General features: G+C 60.4%; 2 protein-coding genes across 3 annotated transcripts; both read left to right on the top strand.

Annotated features, from left to right (window-relative positions):
• Positions 308–3,739, top strand: LOC102179294 (lipocalin-1-like). Its single transcript, XM_005687359.2, has 7 exons — positions 308–433; positions 741–871; positions 1,273–1,343; positions 1,768–1,878; positions 2,593–2,691; positions 2,880–2,906; positions 3,584–3,739. The coding sequence occupies exons 1-6, from the start codon at positions 350–352 to the stop codon at positions 2,903–2,905; spliced, it is 522 nt and encodes a 173-aa protein (XP_005687416.1). The 5' UTR covers positions 308–349; the 3' UTR covers position 2,906; positions 3,584–3,739.
• LOC102179574 (vomeronasal secretory protein 1) lies at positions 10,039–12,876 on the top strand. 2 transcript variants are annotated; one of them, XM_018054796.1, is made up of 7 exons: positions 10,039–10,208; positions 10,565–10,686; positions 11,006–11,076; positions 11,305–11,415; positions 11,983–12,084; positions 12,337–12,363; positions 12,701–12,876. In XM_018054796.1, exons 1-6 carry the CDS (start codon positions 10,119–10,121, stop codon positions 12,360–12,362), a joined length of 522 nt encoding a protein of 173 aa, XP_017910285.1. In that variant the 5' UTR covers positions 10,039–10,118; the 3' UTR covers position 12,363; positions 12,701–12,876. The 2 variants fall into 2 exon arrangements, with proteins under 2 accessions (XP_017910285.1, XP_017910286.1); XM_018054797.1 differs by having other exon boundaries at positions 12,706–12,876.

Consider the following 18,877-nt stretch of genomic DNA (forward strand, 5'->3'; position numbering starts at 1 on the left):
CCCTGGCAGCGAGCGTGTCACCCTGGCACTGGCATCGTGAGGTTCCCTCACCTGGCCCCCCTCCCCGTGGATGGACCTGCAAAGCCCAGCCTCCAGCCTGGGCAGCCCCGTGATGGCTCGAGGGGCTCAGCGAGGGTTGTTCAGCAACATCAACAATAGTGACCTTTATCTGCTCCACCGCAGAACTGGCCACAGGTTATGGCCAGGAAGGGATTGGTTGACGGTCTCTGCCAAGTTCCGCGGGGACCCTGGGCCGTGGGACATAAAAGGCCACTGCCTGAGTGGCTGGCACAGCCTCTTTGCACCCAGTGAGTGACTTGTCGGCGGCTGTGCGTGCAGACCCCAGGAGATGAGGGCCCTGCTCTTGACCCTTGGCCTTGTCGCCTCCCTGCAGGCCCAGGATGCTCCGGTCTTGGACAGCTGGACTGAGGATGTGAGGCTCAGATGGAGCTGGGGCAGCTGGAGGGGCCCCTGGGAGAGGCACCAACCCTTGCCCTCGAGGCTGTGGTTAAACTGAGCGACAGGGGTCTGAGACAAACAGGCCCGGGTGCCCACGGTCCCGGGGGCCCTGTGGGGCTTGAGCCCACCTGGGGTGGGTCCGGCAAGGGTGCCGGGCATCTGCTGAGGGTGGGAGGCGGGAGACACACGGTGCTCCAGCCCGGGCGTGCAGCAGAGTCCGGGGCTGCTGAGCGGGGCACGGGTGCTGAGCCTGAGCCTTGACGGCAGGCAGCTCTCTCCAGGTGTCAGGAAAGTGGTATCTGAAGGCCGTGACCACAGACCAGGACGTTCCCGGAAAGAATCAGGAGTTGGTGACGGCCATGACCTTCAGCGTCCTGGAGGGGGGTGACCTGGAGGCCAAAGTCACGTTGCGGTGAGAGCCGCCTCCCGCCTCCCTGCGGACCCCTCCCCACAGCAGGAGAGCGGCGTCGGGGGATGGGCAGCCCACACTGGGGTCCGTCCCTACCCCTCAAATGACGCTCAGCCCTGGACAGCTTTGAGGGGCCACTGCCTTACTGGGGACCCAGTGCAGGGACAGGTCCCAGATGGGTGAGTGGCGGGGCAGGGCTGGGAGGCCTGAGCAGCTGCCGCGTGAGATGCTGAAGGCCCCGCGGTGCCTGGATTCGGCAGGAGAAGTGCCACGTTCCCGGGGCTGCCTCGGGCCCAGGCCTGCAGGCAGCTGTGGTGGAGCGGGGCACGCGGTGCCCGGGCTGGGCTGGGCTTCCAAGGTGGCCGCACCCCGGGCATCAGCAGGGCATGGCTTCTGTGTCCTAGGGTTGACGGTCAGTGCCAGGAGACGGGCCTGGTCCTGGAGCAAACCAACGATCCCAGTAGATACACGGCCTGTGAGTCCTGGAGCCCCAGGATGGGGCTGGGGGGTAGGTGGGTCCCAGCACGTTTCTGGGGGTGAGCGTTCAGCCAGAGAAGCCCCACTCCTTTCTGCGCCCCCTTAAGTGCCCGGGGACTCCTCCCACCGGTCAGTCTGCCTGAGAGGTGAGAACAGCTGACGCCGTGTCCAGGTGTGATGGACTCATCCAGAGGGGCTGGCCGGTCCGAGCTCCTGCTGGAGCAGAGCTGAAGCTCCACCGGCTCTAGCCTCTTTGGACCCCCTGAAGCCCCTGGGATCCGCCCACTGGGTGACCACCTCCTGGGCAGGGCCCCTCCTGGGAGCTGGGGGCCCAGGGCCTGGGGGTCTGGCCGGGGTGGAGACCCTGGGCAGGCAGTTCTGGAGGGGCCTGGTTGCTCAGGACCGTGTGCTGCCCTCCGCAGATGGGGGCAAACACGAGGTGTTCATCTTGCCGTTGCGGGCGCAAGACCACTTCATCCTGTACTGCGAAGGCGAGCTGGACGGACGGCAGATCCGTGTGGCGAGGCTTCTGGGTGAGGGTCCCGCGTCCCAGCCCTGCCAAGCCCCTCCTGCCCCCTTTCCCTGTGCCTTCTGCTCAGGAGAAGCCCCCGAGGAAGCAGCAGGTCCCACGTTGCGGCTCGGTGTCCGTGGGGGACGCGGTGGGCGCAGGATGCCAGCGTCAGTGTCGGGGGCGGGCCTGGCCGCTCACCAGGCAACTCCCTGCGGCATCACCCTCGGCTCCGCTCCTCGGGGGTGCCTTCGGTGGGACAGCGGTGTCTGCATGGAGCTCGAGCGGGAAGGAAATTCCAGCTCCTGGGGCTTCATTACGGGGACGAGGCTCAGGCAGGCATTGGAGCGTCAGGACCTTCCTGCCCGAGGACAGGAGGTCCCACGGGTCATGGAGGGTCCCTGTGGCCAGGAGCAGAGTGGGCGTCAGCTCAGGGGCCGGCGTGGACTCCCTCCCGGGCAGACCTTCTATCCTCAGGGTGTTTGCCGAGGGCACTTCCTACCCCGCTGAGGCCGGCTGCGTGGGTGCCCCATGCCCCCGAGACTCCTGGGTGGACCTGTTTCTCCAGCCTGGCTCTCCGCCCGGCCCAGGGCCTGTGGGTCCAGCCCTTTGGCCAAGGCGGCCGCTCACTCTCTGGCCCGAGGCGGCCACTTGCCCCCCCCCACCCCGGCCGGGACCGAGGTGGCCACTCTTAGTTGTACCCTTCACCCCACTGTCCATCTTCTGGTTTCACCGACAGGAAGAAACCCGGAGAACAGCCCGGAGGCCTGGGAGGAATTCACGGAGTTCGCAAAAGCCAAAAAGTTGAACCTGGAGATCTTCAGGCCCCTGCAGAGCGGTGAGAAGCCCACAGGCGCCGGCTGTTGGCTGGTGCCCGCGGCGGGGCCGTCGGCAGAGCTGATGAGCACAGGCCGCAGCGAATGGGGCTCCGTCCTCGCTGGGGTCACGTGACATGCTGGCTGATGGAAGGGCCCTGGGCTAAGGGATTCCCTGGGGTCTTCTGAAATGTGCTTCCTTTTTCTACAGAAACTTGCTCTCCCAGAGGAAACTAGGGTGAGTGAACAGCTGTAGAACACACTTGGGGTCTTGGGGTCCCTGGGGCTTTGAGCAACCATATGGTCGACCCCCCAGGCCTGCTCCCGCCTGGCAGGAGACCCAACCTGGGCCAGGCAGGTGGGGCGTCTGCTCCTGGGCTCACCCAGCCCCTGGCAGCGCCTTCAGACGGGCTCGGAGTGTCAGTCCTGGGCAGTGGGGAAACCCCTTTGCAGGGGGGAGGCCATCTGCTGCTTGGTGCCCCTGGCCCCCGTGTGCGTGCCAGCAGGTGTGAAGTCCCTCCGCATCCCAATGGGTCACCGTGACTGTTTCCCAATGAGCTGCTTAGAAGGCCTGGAGCTGGGGCGCCCCATGCAGAAAGCCCCGACCCCCAGGTCCCTCACTGGCAGCGGGTCCCTTGGGAGGGTGGTCTCAGCCAGCAGCGTGCCCAAGGTTACCTGCCCAGGTGTGAGCAGAATCCGAGTCCAGAATGCTGTCACGCTCCTCCTCTGCCCTCGCTGGCTCGAAGTCGCTTTCTCACACTCCCACACGTGGGCTTGGAGCCTGAAGGCGCCCTAATGGAAGGTCCCTCTTCGCTTGCCCAGAGCTCCCTGAGGGCCCCATGCCCCCCGCCGCAGCACTCGGAGCACACTCCCCCTCCCCGGTCCTGGCATGCTGACCCGCCCCCTCCTCTGCAGGGCAGGGGGCACCGAGGCACCACGGCGGCCCCCGGGCAGCGCCTCCAGAGTGTCCGCCCTGCAGGACGAGGAAGGAGCCTGTTCCTGGGACCCGGGCCGCTGCACCCCTCCCTCCCAGCTCCCCACCCTCTCCTGGCTTCAAATAAAGACTTTCAGTGTCCCTGGTGGTTCTGCTTGTCTCTGGGGTCCCTCGGAGGGGCCTGAGGCAGGGAGGGATGTGGGGGCCGGGGTGGGGCCCCCAGCCTGTTGGGAGGAGGACCCCAGGTCCGTGCCTGGGCAGGTCTGGGAAGGTGAGTTACAGCCCCAGAGGCGAATCACCACACGTCAACTTGTTCAGACAGCTTTGGGGGGATTTTTGGTGTTTTCTATAAGATTTAGAGACTCTGATGGCATCCACGAGGCAGTGAGCTTCGGAGATGAGAGACAGGGCTCTGACAGCCCTGAGCATAGAGGCTGCTGGGCAGGGCGCGTTGGGGCTGCGCTGGGGACAGCATGGCCAGGGGCTGGAGTCGTGGGGCCCGGAACGGGAGAGCCCGATGGGCAGGTGTGAAGTGCGGGCGTTACCGGCCGCTCGGGAAGGGGAACTGCCTGTGTCCGGCCGCGGCTCCCAGTGGCCAGGATGGCACCGAGCCGACCCACCACACCTGGGCCTGGCTCCCCGGTCTCAGAAGGGAGCCGGGGTCTTACCCAGTGTCTGAGGGTCTCCACATGGCAGGCCCTCCGGACGCCCAGCTGGGGACGCAGCGCCAGCCCCGAGGTCATCTGCGGTGGGTGCGGGGGCGCCTCTGGCGCGGTCACTCGGCTTTGCCGCACTCGGGGCTCACAGGGGCCTGCTCAGCTCCAAAGGGCAGCCTGCGGGCATGGGGTTCCCAGATGGTTCATCTGGGGAGGGGCCCATCTGGGGAGGGGCCCATCTGGGGAGGGGCCCAGAGGGGTCGCACTGCAGCCCCTTCCCCTGGGGGTCTGCCGGCACCTCTTGTCCGTGGCTCACGGCATCACCCCAGGGTGGAGCCCAGGAGCTCAGCAGCAAGTTCTTCAAGCCGCCAGGGCACAGGTTTCCTATCAGAACTCTGCCTGCTCCTGGCGGCAGACACAGGGCTGAGCTCAGGTGAGCAGCGGGAGCCCAGCTATCAGGTCCATGGCCCTTGGTTCCCTTCCTCCGGGGGCTGGCTGATCTGCAGCACTAGCCCTCTGGTCTGCCTCTGGTGGCTCTCCAACACCTCAAATCGGTGTTTTCCCGTTTTGTCCAGAGTTAGTAATTGCTCCTTGGGGGAGGTGTGGAGCCCTGGGAGGTCCCTTGGCCAGGCTGGAAGCGGCTCAGTTCAGTTCAGTTCAGTTGCTCAGTCGTGTCCGACTCTGTGACCCATGGGCTGCGGCAATCCAGGCCTCCCTGTCCATCACCAACTCCCAGAGTTTACTCAGACATGTCCTTTGAGTTGGTAATGCCCTCCAGCCATCTCATCCTCTGGAAGCGGCTCAGCGTTGACTAAAGGAGCCGCACTTCACAATCCCGACAGAAGAGGGCGCACTGACAGGCGGCGAGCGCGGCGCGTCGCTGCTGACTCGCGACGTTCACCCGGTTCTGAACACAGAGGCGCGGCGAGGGGAAAGCAGGATAGCGTCTTAGGTGGGCTTTCCCTAGAGCCAGACCCTGCACGGGGCTCACTCAGCTGGTTCCCCCCTCCCCAGTGCAGGGCGCGGTCGGCTGAGGACCAGCCTGGCCGTCCCTGCGCTGCTCCCAGCGAGCTTGTGCCCCAGAGGAAGCCCTGGGGCGAGGAGTGCCCGGGGCCTGTGGTCAGGGCTGCCTCTGTGCCAGGAAGGACGGGTCTGGAGGTCCTGGGGGCCCTGACATGACGGCTCAGATTCAGTTCAGTTCAGTCGCTCAGTCGTGTCCGACTCTTCACGACCCCATGAATCGCAGCACGCCAGGCCTCCCTGTCCATCACCATCTCCCGGAGTTCACTCAAACTCGCGTCCATCGAGTCGGTGATGCCATCCAGCCATCTCATCCTCTGTCGTCCCCTTCTCCTCCTGCCCCCAATCCCTCCCAGCATCAGAGTCTTTTCCAATGAGTCAACTCTTCGCATGAGGTGGCCAGAGTACTGGAGTTTCAACTTTAGCATCATTCCTTTCAAAGAACACCCAGGGCTGATCTCCTTTAGGATGGACTGGTTGGATCTCCTTGCAGTTCAAGGGACTCTCAAGAGTCTTCTCCAACACCACAGTCCAATTCTTCGGCGCTCAGCCTTCTTCACAGTCCAACTCTCACATCCATACATGATCACAGGGAAAACCATAGCCTTGACTAGACGGACCTTAGTCGGCAAAGTAATGTCTCTGCTTTGGAATATGCTGTCTAGGTGGGTCATAACTTTCCTTCCAAGGAGTAAGCGTCTTTTCTTAGGTGGAGGTAAAAACGACAGAATGATCTGTGTTCGTTTCTAAGGTAAACCATCAATATCACAGTAACCCAAGTCTATGCCCAGCCACTAATGCTGAAGAAGCTGAAGTTGAATGCTTCTATGAAGACCTACAAGACCTTCTAGAACTAACACCCCCCAAAAATGTCCTTATCATCCTAGGGGAAAGGAGAAGGAAAGTGAAGTCACTCAGTTGTGTCCAACTCTTTGCAACCCCATGGACTATAGCCTACCAGGCTCCTCTGTCCTTGGGATTCTCCAGGCAAGAGTACTGGAGTGGGTTGCCATTTCTTTGTCCAGGGGATCTTCCCGAACCAGGGATCAAACCCTGGCCTCCCACATTGCAGGCAGATGCTTTACTGTCTGAGCCACCAGGGAGATGGTTCATCACAGGGGACTGGAATGCGAAAGTAGGAAGTCAAGAGATACCTGGAGTTACAGGCAAATTTGGCCTTGGAGTACAGAATGAAGCAGGGCAGAGGCTAACAGAGTTTTGCCAAGAGAAAGCACTGGTCATAGCAAACACCTCTTCCAACACACAAGAGAAGACTCCACATGGACATCACCAGATGGTCAATACCGAAATCAGATTGATTATATTCTTTGCAGCCAAAGATGGAGAAAGTCTATACACTCAGCAAAAAAAAAGACCGGGAGTTGACTGTGGCTCAGATCATGAACTCCTTATTGCCAAATTCAGACTTAAATTAAAGAAAGCTCTGCCTGCTCCAGGCGGCGCACATGGGGCTTGTGGGGCGGCACCCCTTCTGCACAGAGCCTGGGGGTCTCTGGGGGTCGTGCTCCCTCCGAGAAGGTGCAACGGACCTCCTGCCTGGTCCTGCATTGCTCTGGGCTCCAGGTCTTACCCACCAGTGGTCCCAGCAGCCACCCACCTAAAAGCTGCATTGTGGGGTGGGGGCAGGAGGCCGCCCGCGGGGACCCCAGGCCTCAGTTCTTCGGATTCTCTGCTGTCTGGATCTGAAGGGTTACCTTCCGCTTTGCCTCTGCTCACAGGAGCCTCTCGGGGTTGCCTCTTCCTTGATCTTGTCCATCAGTCCTCCTGGAGAACCAGCATTGGCCTTGTTTACTTATCGTTTTTACCGTCTGTTTACTTGCTCACTTATTTCTGGGCTGCCCCGGGTCTTTGTTGCTGCGTGGAGGCAGTCCCTGGTTGCATGGAGTGGGGGCTGCTCTCCAGTGGCGGTGGGTGGGCTTCTCATCGCGGAGCACGGGGGGGTGCGTGGCCCCTGGGCACGTGGGCTTTTCCTGGGTCGGGGACGCAGCGGTGCCTGCGCACTGGCAGCCGGATTCTCACCCACTGGGCACCGGGGAGCCCAGCTTGGCTTTAGGCGGTGCTTTCTCGCATCTCCTTTGCAGGATTGTGGCTTCTTCGTGTTCGATCCCTCCTCTCTCTGTTCTGGGTTTGCTCTGCGATGGTTTAAGCACTGATCTGAACACTCAGTTTGAAACCGAGTCCCTTCGTCAAGCTTCTAATTAAGCTCTATCCGAAACTTTCTTCCCTGTCTTTTCCTGAACCAGTCCCCCTCAAGATGGTCAAGTACAAAAGAAAGGGGGGATTGAGACCCCAAACCAGCTCCCGTGTCCCTGGCTTTTGCCTCCTGGGCCTCCTCTGGTTCTCGAAGGGTTGGCTCTGGACGTGGTGATTAGGAAGTGAGGAGGAGGAACCAAGAACAACTGTTGGGCCAGGGGACTGGGGACAGTTTAGGCCTGACACACGCGTTAAAGGTGTTTTTACAGGAAGCCGACCCCTCACCAGATGGAAACTGCTGACCACAAGCACGGAGACCCCAGACCCCTGAAACCATCTGGAGCGCCGAGCACAAGCTGTTCACACCTTTGCGGCCCCCTCCCCACGTGGCCTTTGAAGCCTGTCTCCTAACCAGCAGCTCGGGATGGTCTGGGCCCCTGCCCGCCGTCTCCCCAGGCTGCCGGCCTCCTGAGTGAAGCAGCTTTTCCCTCCCCACCAGCTCTCGGCGCTTGAGTACCGGCCTTTCGAGCAGCCGAGCGTGGGTTTGGTGCCGGCCTCGTCAATTACAGGTTCATTTGTTGACTTCATTGTCTGTTTGCTTCCAGTGCAGATTAGGCTGCAGTCAAGGCAGAGATAATTCGGAAAGCGAGGCTGAGGGGCGGCGGACGCGGAACTGCTCCACGTGCAGGCTGGCGTCGGCGGCTCCACGGCTCCAGCACAGCCCGTCGAGAAGGTCATCCTTTCTCCTAGAACTGCCGTTACACCTTTGTCCAAAAACCCGTGGGCCTCCTGCTGACGTATGTGCCTGCCTGTCCATCACTCACATGGACCTGCGTCTATAAACACGGACTGAATGGCTTCTTATCTACCTCGGGGTGGTGGCTCAGAGCCTGCTTGGCCTGCCAGCCTCTGTCCATTTCCCAGCAAACCTCAGCTGGCTGTGGACCAACCCTGCCTCTTGGGTGCCCAGTGCCCGGCTGTCCAGGCGTCTTATGACAGTGGGCCAGGCTGAGAGGCCTCTGCAGAAGCCAGGGTATCCCAGGTCCAGGGACACCTTGTCTCTCCAGGACGTGGCAGGGGGTACCGTCCTGCCAGGCCCCGGGAGAGGGTCACACAGGCCGGACCTGCCTCCTTGTCTCCTGAAAGGGCACTGGGCCTGCCCCCTGACCACCTGGGGAGGGCAGGCCTCTGCTCAGTGGCACCTTGGATGGCAATTGTGGTAATTAGTGGGTCCAGCTGAACGTTCAGTTCCGCCCCCAGAGGGTAGGGTCATGAGTGTGTGGTGGCGGGAGGGGGCAAGCCCTGCCCTGTGCGGCACAAACGTGCCTTTGTGGGGGCCCAGGGTCCACCTGTGGCCCTGGCTGCCTTTTCGGTCAGCCCCAAGTCCCAGGAAGGCATGCCAAGACCAGAACCTCCTCCGTCCCCGGGAAGAGAAGGGGGCCCCGCCCTGGCCCAGTGCTGTGTCCCTGAGCTGGCTGCTGTGAAATGCAGACAGCTGGACACCGCAGAGAGCAGTTGGACATGGCGAGGGGCTGCAACGAGGGAGCAGGCCGGACGGCCCCTCTGAGGGTGGGGTCCCCCGTGCCCCCGTGCAGTTGTGGACAAGCGGGCAGGCTCCCCACCCAGGGCTGAGACAGGCGGACAGACACCGGTGGGGTCATTCAGGCAGGAGCTCCAGGGCAGGGGGTGGGCGGCCCCCAAACACCCCATCCGGGCCTGGGAACTGACAGAAGTGGGCCTGTGAGGTGGGACTGGGTTACCGATGGTGAGGCGAGATCGCCCTGCAGCTCAGGGCTGGTGTCTAGACAGACACGTAGGAGAAGGCGTGAGGGGACGGAGTGGAGGGTCGGGGGTTGTGGCCACAAGCCAGGGGCCGCCGGGAGCTGCAGGAGGCAGGAGGGACCCCCCGCCCCAGAGACGGCAGAAGGCCGGCCCTACCGGCACCTGGATCTCCGACCTGGGGCCTCAGCACTGGGAGGGAATACGCTTCCACCATTCTCCGCCTCCTTCATGTCAGGGGCCCAGGACATGAAAACTGCTCTCCACAGACAATCCACAGGGAATGTGACACAGTTGGGGTGTACCTTGGAGCACTCCCCGAGGAGGCCATGCGGAAGCTGAGCCCTGAATCCTCAAATCCTCCTCCGTCGTGGAGGAGCCCTGAATCCTGCCAGAAGGTCGCAGGCCAGGGGGCCCACAGGGCTAACCTGCTGCCAGGGCGGCAAGGCCAGGACTGAGCTGGACGCCTGCCTCCCATTCCTTATCTGCCCTGTTCCCCTGCGGGTCAGACCTCGGGCTCACGGAAGACCCTGCAGGAGGAGGGAGGTGCACTCGGAGAGGGGAGCAGGCTGAGGGTGAGGCCAGAGGCCCCCTCCCATCGCCCCAGCTGCAGGATGGCCCTCCGCCCCCCACAGACCACGTGGGGCCCTGCAGCTTAATGAGCCGTGGGTGGAAATGACAGGTTCCCTTGCCAGCTGGCCGCAGAGTGTGGGGGTGGGGGGGCTCTGTGCCAAGCTCCCTGGGACCCTGGGCTGGGGGTACAAAGGGCGGCTGAGGGAGGGCCCACAGAGCCTCTCGGAGCCTCAGTGAGAGGACCTGCCTGCGGCGTGAGCCCAGAGCCCCAGAGATGAGGACCCTGGCCCTGACTCTGACCGTCGCCCTCGGCCTGACCTCGGCCCTGCAGGCCCAGGACAACCTGTCCTTCCAGGGGCCGGATGTGAGGCTCCGGGGGAGACTGGGGGTCGGGGGTCCTGGGCTGAGCCCTCCCTATCCACGGAGGCCAGCGTCTCGGGGTCAGGAGGGAGACGTGGTGTAGGGCTTGGCCCTGGCCCTCCCCACAGACAGTGACCGCCAGGGCTGGGAGACTGGGGGCCAAGGGGGCCTCCGCCCCGTGTGCTCAGCCCCACGCAGCACCCCAGGAAGGTGCTGGAAGGAGGGGACCTCAGATGTGCTGGGGGAGCAGCCTGCGGGTGTCTGAGGGGCTCCAGGGGGCGTCGGGTCGAGGGAGCTGGCCGTGGGCGGCTGGCTGGTGAGGAGGAGGGGAGGCGGCCGCCAGGCTCATGCGCATTCTAGGTTTTGGGGAAGTGGTTCATCACGGCCGTCGTGGAGACCGAGGGCCTCACAGGGGACAGGGTGTTCCCCATCACGTTCTCCGTCCTGAGCGACACCCACGTGTGGGCCTCCACAACACTCAGGTCAGTGTTTGGGCTGCTCCTGGCTGCCCGCTGGCCCCGCTTTCCTGGGCCCGAGGCCCTTCATCAGGCCGGGCTGGGCAGCGGCTGCGAGCCCATCCCCTTCAGGGTCCTCCCGTCATCCTGTAGGTGTGGGGAGAGGCTGAACGCCCACTGAACTCTGAAGAAGGGGCCGGGGCTCTGCCGGGACGGGGGTGGAGGAGCAGAAGGCTCCACCCGGAGTCGGGGTCCCCTGCGCTGCTCCAGGGGCAGGGTGCGGGCCCCGAGCATCCCCAGGACGGAGGGGACCTCAGGCCCCTGTGCACGGGGCTGTGTCCTCCAGGACCCGGGGCTTCTGCTACGACGTGGACGTCGTCCTGGAGAAGACCAGCGGGTCCGGCACTTACACCGCCTGTGAGTCTGGGACGGCGGGGTGGGGCCTCAGAGCGGGAGCCCCAGGCCGGGCCCTGTGGCCGAGAGGGGGCCGTCAGGATGGGGAGCCCCCTGCTGGGGCTCAGGGCAGGTGGGGGCACCAGGGGGCAGGCGACTAGATCCAGGGGGCATGGCAGTCGGGGCCCCCTCACCGCCGCCAACCCAGGGGCCAGGACTCTGCTAACATGCCCGGCCCGTGGCCCTCCGCAGCGAGGGGCAAGACCCACGTGGAAGTGGAGGAGCTGCCTGCAGAGGACCACCTCATGTTTTACTGTGAAGGGCCGTTCGAGGCGGGAAGGTTCAGAGCAGCCAAGCTCTTGAGTGAGTCCCCTCTCCCGGCCTGGCCCCGTCTCTGCCCCAGGGGCCCTGCCGCCCGGCAACAGCCCTTCTCTGCCCAGGGCCTCTGCATCTCCGAAGGGGCAGCGCTTGAGGGCATGGCACACGCAGGCCCACGTGCTGGCCCTTGAGCGCCCAGGGGCCTGTGCAGGCAGACAGTGCCCTCTGGCCCGACAGACCGCTCCGGAGGCACATTCCGAGCCCCACTTCCTGAGGCAGGAGACGCTGATGGAGGAGTTCTCGGGGCAGGGACCCTCACGGGGGTGAAGGCCAGGGTTCTCTGGTCAGAGGGCAGTGCAGTTCCTCTGGGAGGGGAGCCCTTCCAGGTCAGGGGCCTGATCCTGCAGGTGGCTCTGGGATCTGTCCTGGGGTGTCCTCCCAGGCCCCCAGGAACTTGGGTGTCCCCTGGGGCTGTCCCCCCTCTTTCCCCGGGACCTTCTGGCTGGGAGGGGCCTGTCTCCTCCGCACCTGCTCGGCGTCCACTCCAGACAGACCCCTCCTGCCCTTCCGGGTGTCCCTCGAGGCCTGACTCACCAGGCACCTGGCCTGCAGGTAGGAATCCCGACGTGAACCCAGAGGCTCTGGAGGCTTTTAAGAAATTCGCACAGCGCAAGGGCTTGTCTCCGGAGGACATCTTCACACCTGAGCAGACGGGTGAGGGGTCAGCCCTGCGGCACCCCCGGGTCCCCTCTGCGTCCTCTTCATGCCCCGGGTCCCTCCCTCTGCCCCCTCCTGCTTCTCCCCGGTCCCTCCGTGGGGAGACATCAACGCTGTGATGGGTCACAGGGAGCCCCGGGGGGCCCCGCTCTGGGTCTCCGTGACCCGCATCTGGGCTGCAGGTGGTGAGGGGTCTGGGCCCCTGTGTGGGGAGTCTTCTCACTCCTGGGTTTGTCTTGGTCTCTACAGAAAGCTGCAAGCCTGAAAGTGACTAGGGTGAGTGGTCCTTGAAGCAATCGAGGGTCGGTTCAGTGGGGTGTCAGGGTCCACCAGGCTCCCCAGGGCAGGCAGGCGGGACCCGCGTGGCCAGGAGGCGGCGTCTCTGCTCTGAGGGCCCCTCTGGCTGGCCCCGCCCTGCAGGGTCTGTTCCGGGGCTGCACTCCACACATAGGCGCCCTCTCTGTGCTCAGGGCTCACTGTTGGGTAACTCAGGATGGTGCCCGTCCAGCTGTGCCCCCGGTGGAAGGTGCATTCCACCCTCCACGCTGCAGCCCTGGGGGCAAGGAGAACCCCGTCTGCCCCCTTCCTCCATGACCTTTCCCCTCCTCTCCAGGGCAGGGGGCACCAGGCTCCACAGCAGCCCCCGGCAGCGCCATCAGGACCCGCCATCCTGCGGGACATGGGAGGAGCCCCTGGACCCTGGGCCTCCCCACCCCCTGCTCCCCTGCCCCGCTTTCTCGCCCAGCCCTCCCTCCCCTCTCCTGGCTTCAAATAAAAGGCTTCAGCGTCCCCAGGGGCTCTGCCTGTCTGTGGGGCCCCTCGGGGGGTGAGAGGGGAGGACAGGGAGGTGGAAGCCTTGCAGGAGGGACCAGAGGACCCGCTCGTGTCCTGGGTCCCCGTGGTGTGTGTCTCTGTCCGATGGGCCTGGGGGTCTGGGGAGAAGCAGGTGCTGGCAGCTCTGCCCGAGGTCCCGGGTGGTCTCTGCAGGTCTGATGCCCACAAACTAAGGTTTGGGTGGTCATGAGGATGGGAGAGGGATGTGATGCCCACTAGCGCAGGTTTGGGTGGTTGTGTGGTTGGGAGGAGGAGTCTAATACCGAGGAGCACAGGCTTTGGGTGATCCTGTGGTTAGGGGGAGGGGTCTGATGCCCAGGAGCACAGGTTTGGGTGGTTGTGTGGTTAGGGGGAGGGGTCTGATGCCCAGGAGTGCAGGTTTGGGTGGTCCCATGGTTGGGGGAAGGGTGAGGGTGGCAGGGTCAGCCCCAGGCCCAGGTGGGGCCACGTGTGCAGGTGGGGATCGCCTGGCCCCCCAGGCCCCCACAAGCTGGAGGCCGAGGTGGGAGTGAGGGGGGCCAGGCTGGCCCAGGTGCACAGGACAAGGACGGCCCGACACTGGGCCCCAGACCCGGACGACTGCTGGTCCCCCACTCAGGCCTGGCTGCACACAGGTGCTGCCCCTGGGGAGGGGACCGCGTCTGCAGGGACCTCTGGCCTCTTCTGACGCTGACCCCGCCATTTCCCTAGACCCCGCTGGGGTGACGTGCCGCCTGATAGCCAGCCGATGGCGACCAGGGTCTCCTTTCTCGTGGTGGGAGGCGGATCCCAGCCCAGCCTCCCTGGAGACTAGGGACAAGGGGTCCCTCCACACAGGGTCGGTGCGACTCCCCAGTAGGGCAGCCAGCTCGCCTGGTGTTGGGAGCCAGCGTGAGGAACTCCTCCCATGGCAAAGGTCATGAGGAAGGAAGCTTGGCATACGCAAAGGCGTGATCAAGCCTCAGGAAACCCCCTGTTCCCGAGCATCTACCCCCCAAACCAGAGTACTTTACGGGGAGCTCTCCCCCATAACCATTTCTCTCAGAGAAGGAGTTACCTTGCAGCTCCAGTTAATAAAAATTCCTGGGCGTGACAAGAGCGTTTCAGCTTACGAACTCTGGAGGTTCTCTGGCCTGCCTGATCAGGCTCGTCCGGCCGCATGTGATGGTTTACAGCCTCCCAACTGTGAGAGGCACGGGATGTTTTAAAACTTTCTAAATACAGACTCTTTTGAGAAGTTAGAAGATCATTAGTATAGTATAGTGGGTTGATTAGGAATTATACTGGTGAAGGGTTTTTTCATTTGTCGTGCCAATAATTACTGCTGATTCCCTGCCCTGGGTGTGACAAGGATGTCTCAGGTCAAACCTCTCTGCTGACAGACTAGCTTGTGTGACAACCTCTCAGCCATAAACAGCACAGAGAGTTTGGAGTATCAGCATAGGGCTTTTTTCATTGATGAGTCAATGATTGCCATCAGGCCTCCATATCCTTAGGCACCTGGGAATATATTAATCAGTGTATTTGGAATATAGAAAAGGAAATATAGTAGTTTTTGATGTTAGCAATACTAGACTTTTTGAGTGAATGAGTCTTCTCTGTTGTTATAGACCACTGTACTTTGTTATAAATCACTGTGTCCTTGCTATGCGAAAATGTAACTTTATCACTTTCTTAAAACAAAATAGATCTTAAGGGGAACATTGGTGAAGGGTTTACATTTGTTGAGCCAATATTTGCTGCTAAAACTTCATATTCCTGCCCCTATAATGAATATAACTAGCATATAGGAAAAATAAGTATTAACCTTTAAGATTAATCATGTTAAACCTTAGGTTAAGTAAATTCCTTTCTTGATTGTAACTCACTACACCCTCACCCTATAGGAATGCAACTTTATTTGGAGGGTGGCGCCTGATTTAAGAAAAAATCACCCCTGGAAAAAAAAGTTTTCTGGTTAACTGACCAGTATCAGAAAGGGCCATAAAATGTCAGCAGACCTCATGGCCAAAAGATGATGAAACTCATAAGACCTTTGTATAATTTTATACAAAGCACCTGATTGTGACAAGGGTCAGGTCTGCTGACCCCCGCGTGACTCTGTATTCATCCCTATGTATAACAAAAAGGTATATAAACAAACCTGAAAAATAAAGAAATCGGGTCAGTTTCTGGAAAGACTGATTCCCCCGTGTCGTCTTTTTCTCGCTCCCTGCTTTCCTGGCTGAATTCAGCCTCTTTTTCTACTACCTGTTCCTAATCTCCCTCTGTATCTGTAATTAAATAAGTTTTTTTCCAGGACGCCAACTCCGTCCCCACCTTCGAATCACCCTGGATCCACCGGGGCTGGACCCCGGCAGCCAGGGCCCTCCTGGGCACAGCAGGACCCCAGGCAGACGAGGGGCCCCGGGCACTGTGTTCCTTCCTGACAAGGAGACACCAGAGAGGGGGTTCCCCGAGTGCAAGCCCCTCACCAGTGTGGGGGCGTCCTGTGGAGCCCCGTGCCGGGTCTTCTGACTGCCCACCCCACATCCTCCCTGCCCGGCCCCTCCCGACCCCTCCCCGTGTCAGGGGTGATGGCACTGGGCCCCGGATCACCAGGATCGTCTCCGTCTCATGCTGAGCTGCCCGGCCGCCCCCACCCCCTCCCCATATCAGTGGTGATGGCACTGGGCCCCGGATCACCAGGATCGTCTCCGTCTCAAGCTGAGCTGCCCGGCCCCTCCCGCCCCCTCCCCATATCAGGGGTGATGGCACTGGGCCCCGGATCACCAGGATCATCTCCGTCTCATGCTGAGCTGCCCGGCCGCCCCCACCCCCTTCTCATATCAGGGGTGATGGCACTGGGCCCCGGATCACCAGGATCGTCTCTGTCTCACCCTGAGCTGCCCGGCCCCTCCTGCCCCCTCCCCATATCAGGGGTGACGCTGGGCCCCAGATCACCAGGATCGTCTCCGTCTCACCCTGAGCTGCCCGGCCCCTCCTGCCCCCTCCCCATATCAGGGGTGACACTGGGCCCCAGATCACCAGAATCGTCTCCGTCTCACCCTGAGCTGCCCGGCCCCTCCCGCCCCCTCCCCATATCAGGGGTGATGGCACTGGGCCCTGGGATCACCAGGATCGTCTCCGTCTCACCCTGAGCTCACCAGCCCCTCCTGCCCTCCTCTCCATATCAGTGGTGATGGCACTGGGCCCCAGATCACCAGGGTCGTCTCCGTCTCATGCTGAGCTGCCTGGCCCCTCCCGCCCCCTCCCCATATCAGGGGTGACACTGGGCCCCAGATCACCAGGATCGTCTCTGTCTCACGCTGAGCTCACCAGCCCCTCCTGCCCTCCTCTCCATATCAGGGGTGATGGCACTGGGCCCCAGATCACCAGGATTGTCTCCGTCTCACGCTGAGCTGCCCGGCCCCTCCCGCCCCCTCCCCATATCAGGGGTGATGGCACTGGGCCCCAGATCACCAGGGTCGTCTCCGTCTCACGCTGAGCTGCCCGGCCCCCTGGTCCAGCCACACCTTCAGGTCTTCGCCACGAGCCTCACCTGGGCCTCGACTGGCTGGGAAGGGCACACAGGTGGCGCTGCCAGGACCAGCGAGAGGGATGGTTCCGGGGCCTCTCAGGGGGCAGTGCCCACGCCAGGCTGACTGCATGGAGCAGGCGTTCCTTCCTGCCATCCGACAGCAAGGAGGGGCCGCTGCATGTGAGGAGCCACAAGCGGGGGACACACAGAAGGGCTGAGCCCCTCGGGAGCAGCGGGGGGACCTCCCAGGAGGGGAGCCCTGGCCTCTCGTGACCTCAGGGTGGTGTGCCCCCAGCAGAGGGGCTGCATGGTCAGGGGAGGGGTCATAGAAGGTTCTGGGGTCTGGGGGGGACGGGACCACCCACCACTGGAGTTAAGAGCTCTGCAGTGTGGGAACGGTCTGGAGCCTTCCCCCACCTGTGCACAGGCAGACATGCACACTCACAGACACACATGTGCACAGACACACACGTGCACACAGACGAATGTACACATGTGAGCGTGCACAGGAGACACACATCAGCACAACACACACACGTGTTTACACGCGTGCACACACGTACACTCACACATCACACAGCCATGTAGCACGTGTCTGCACAAGACAAAATTCTGTGCAAATTGGAAGTGGTCAAACGAGATGGCAAGGGTGAATGTCGACATTCTAGGAATCAGCAAACTAAAATGGACTGGAATGGGTGAATTTAACTCAGATGACCATTATATCTACTACTCTGGGCAGGAATCCCTCAGAAGAAATGGAGTAGCCATCATGGTCAACAAGAGTCCAAAATGCAGTACTTGGATGCATTCTCAAAAACGACAGAATGATCTCTGTTCGTCTCCAAGGCAAATCATTCAATATCACAGTTATCCAAGTCTATGCCCCAACCAGTAACGCTGAAGAAACTGAAGTTGAACGGTTTTTATGAAGACCTACAAGACCTTTTAGAACTAACACCCAAACAAGATGTCCTTTTCGTAATAGGGGACTGGAATGCAAAAGTAGAAAGTCAAGAAACACCTGGAGTAACAGGCAAATTTGGCCTTGGAATACGGAATGAAGCAGGGCAAAGACTAATAGAGTTTTGCCAAGAGGATGCACTGGTCATAGCAAACACCCTCTTCCAACAACACAAGAGAAGACCCTTCACATGGACAGTACCAGATGGTCAACACCGAAATCAGATTGATTATATTCTTTGCAGCCAAAGATGGAGAAGTTCTATACAGTCAACAAAAACAAGACCGGGAGCTGACTGTGGCTCAGATCATGAACTCCTTATTACCAAATTCAGACTTAAATTGAAGAAAGTAGGGAAAACCGCTAGACCATTCAGGTATGACCTAAATCAAATCCCTTATGATTACACAGTGGAAGTGAGGAATAGATTTAAGGGCCTAGATCTGATAGACAGAGTGCCTGATGAACTATGGAATGAGGTTCGTGACATTGTACAGGAGACAGGGATCAAGACCATCCCCATGGAAAAGAAATGCAAAAAAGCAAAATGGCTGTCTGGGGAGGCCTTATAAATAGCTGTGAAAAGAAGAGAAGCGAAAAGCAAAGGAGAAAAGGAAAGATATAAGCGTCTGAATGCAGAGTTCCAAAGAATAGCAAGAAGAGATAAGAAAGCCTTCCTCAGCAATTAATGCAAAGAAATAGAGGAAAAAAACAGAATGGGAAAGATTAGAGATCTCTTCAAGAAAATTAGAGATACCAAGGGAACATTTCAGGCAAAGATGGGCTCAATAAAGGACAGAAATGGTCTGGACCTAACAGAAGCAGAAGATATTAAGAAGAGGTGACAAGAATACACGGAAGAACTGTACAAAAAAGATCTTCATGACCCAGATAATCATGATGATGTGATCACTCATCTAGAGCCAGACATCTTGGAATGTGAAGTCAAGTGGGCCTTAGAAAGCATCACTACGAACAAAGCTAGTGGAGGTGATGGAATTCTAGTTGAGCTGTTTCAAATCCTGAAAGATGATGCTGTGAAAGTGCTGCACTCAATATGCCAGCAAATTTGGAAAACTCAGCAGTGGCCACAGGACTGGAAAAGGTCAGTTTCCATTCCAATCCTTAAGAAAGGCAATGCCAAAGAATGCTCAAACTACCACACAATTGCACTCATCTCACACGCTAGTAAAATCATGCTCAAAATTCTCCAAGCCAGGCTTCAGCAATACGTGAACGGTGAACTTCCTGATGTTCAAGCTGGTTTTAGAAAAGGCAGAGGAACCAGAGATCAAATTGCCAACATCTGCTGGATCATGGAAAAAGCGAGAGAGTTCCAGAAAAACATCTATTTCTGCTTTATTGACTATGCCAAAGCCTTTGACTGTGTGGATCACAATAAACTGTGGAAAATTCTGAAAGAGATGGGAATACCAGACCACCTGACCTGCCTCTTGAGAAATCTGTATGCAGGTCAGGAAGCAACAGTTAGA

The sequence above is a fragment of the Capra hircus genome, chromosome 11, assembly GCF_001704415.2.
Source record: "Capra hircus breed San Clemente chromosome 11, ASM170441v1, whole genome shotgun sequence".
Classification (NCBI taxonomy): domain Eukaryota; kingdom Metazoa; phylum Chordata; class Mammalia; order Artiodactyla; family Bovidae; genus Capra; species Capra hircus.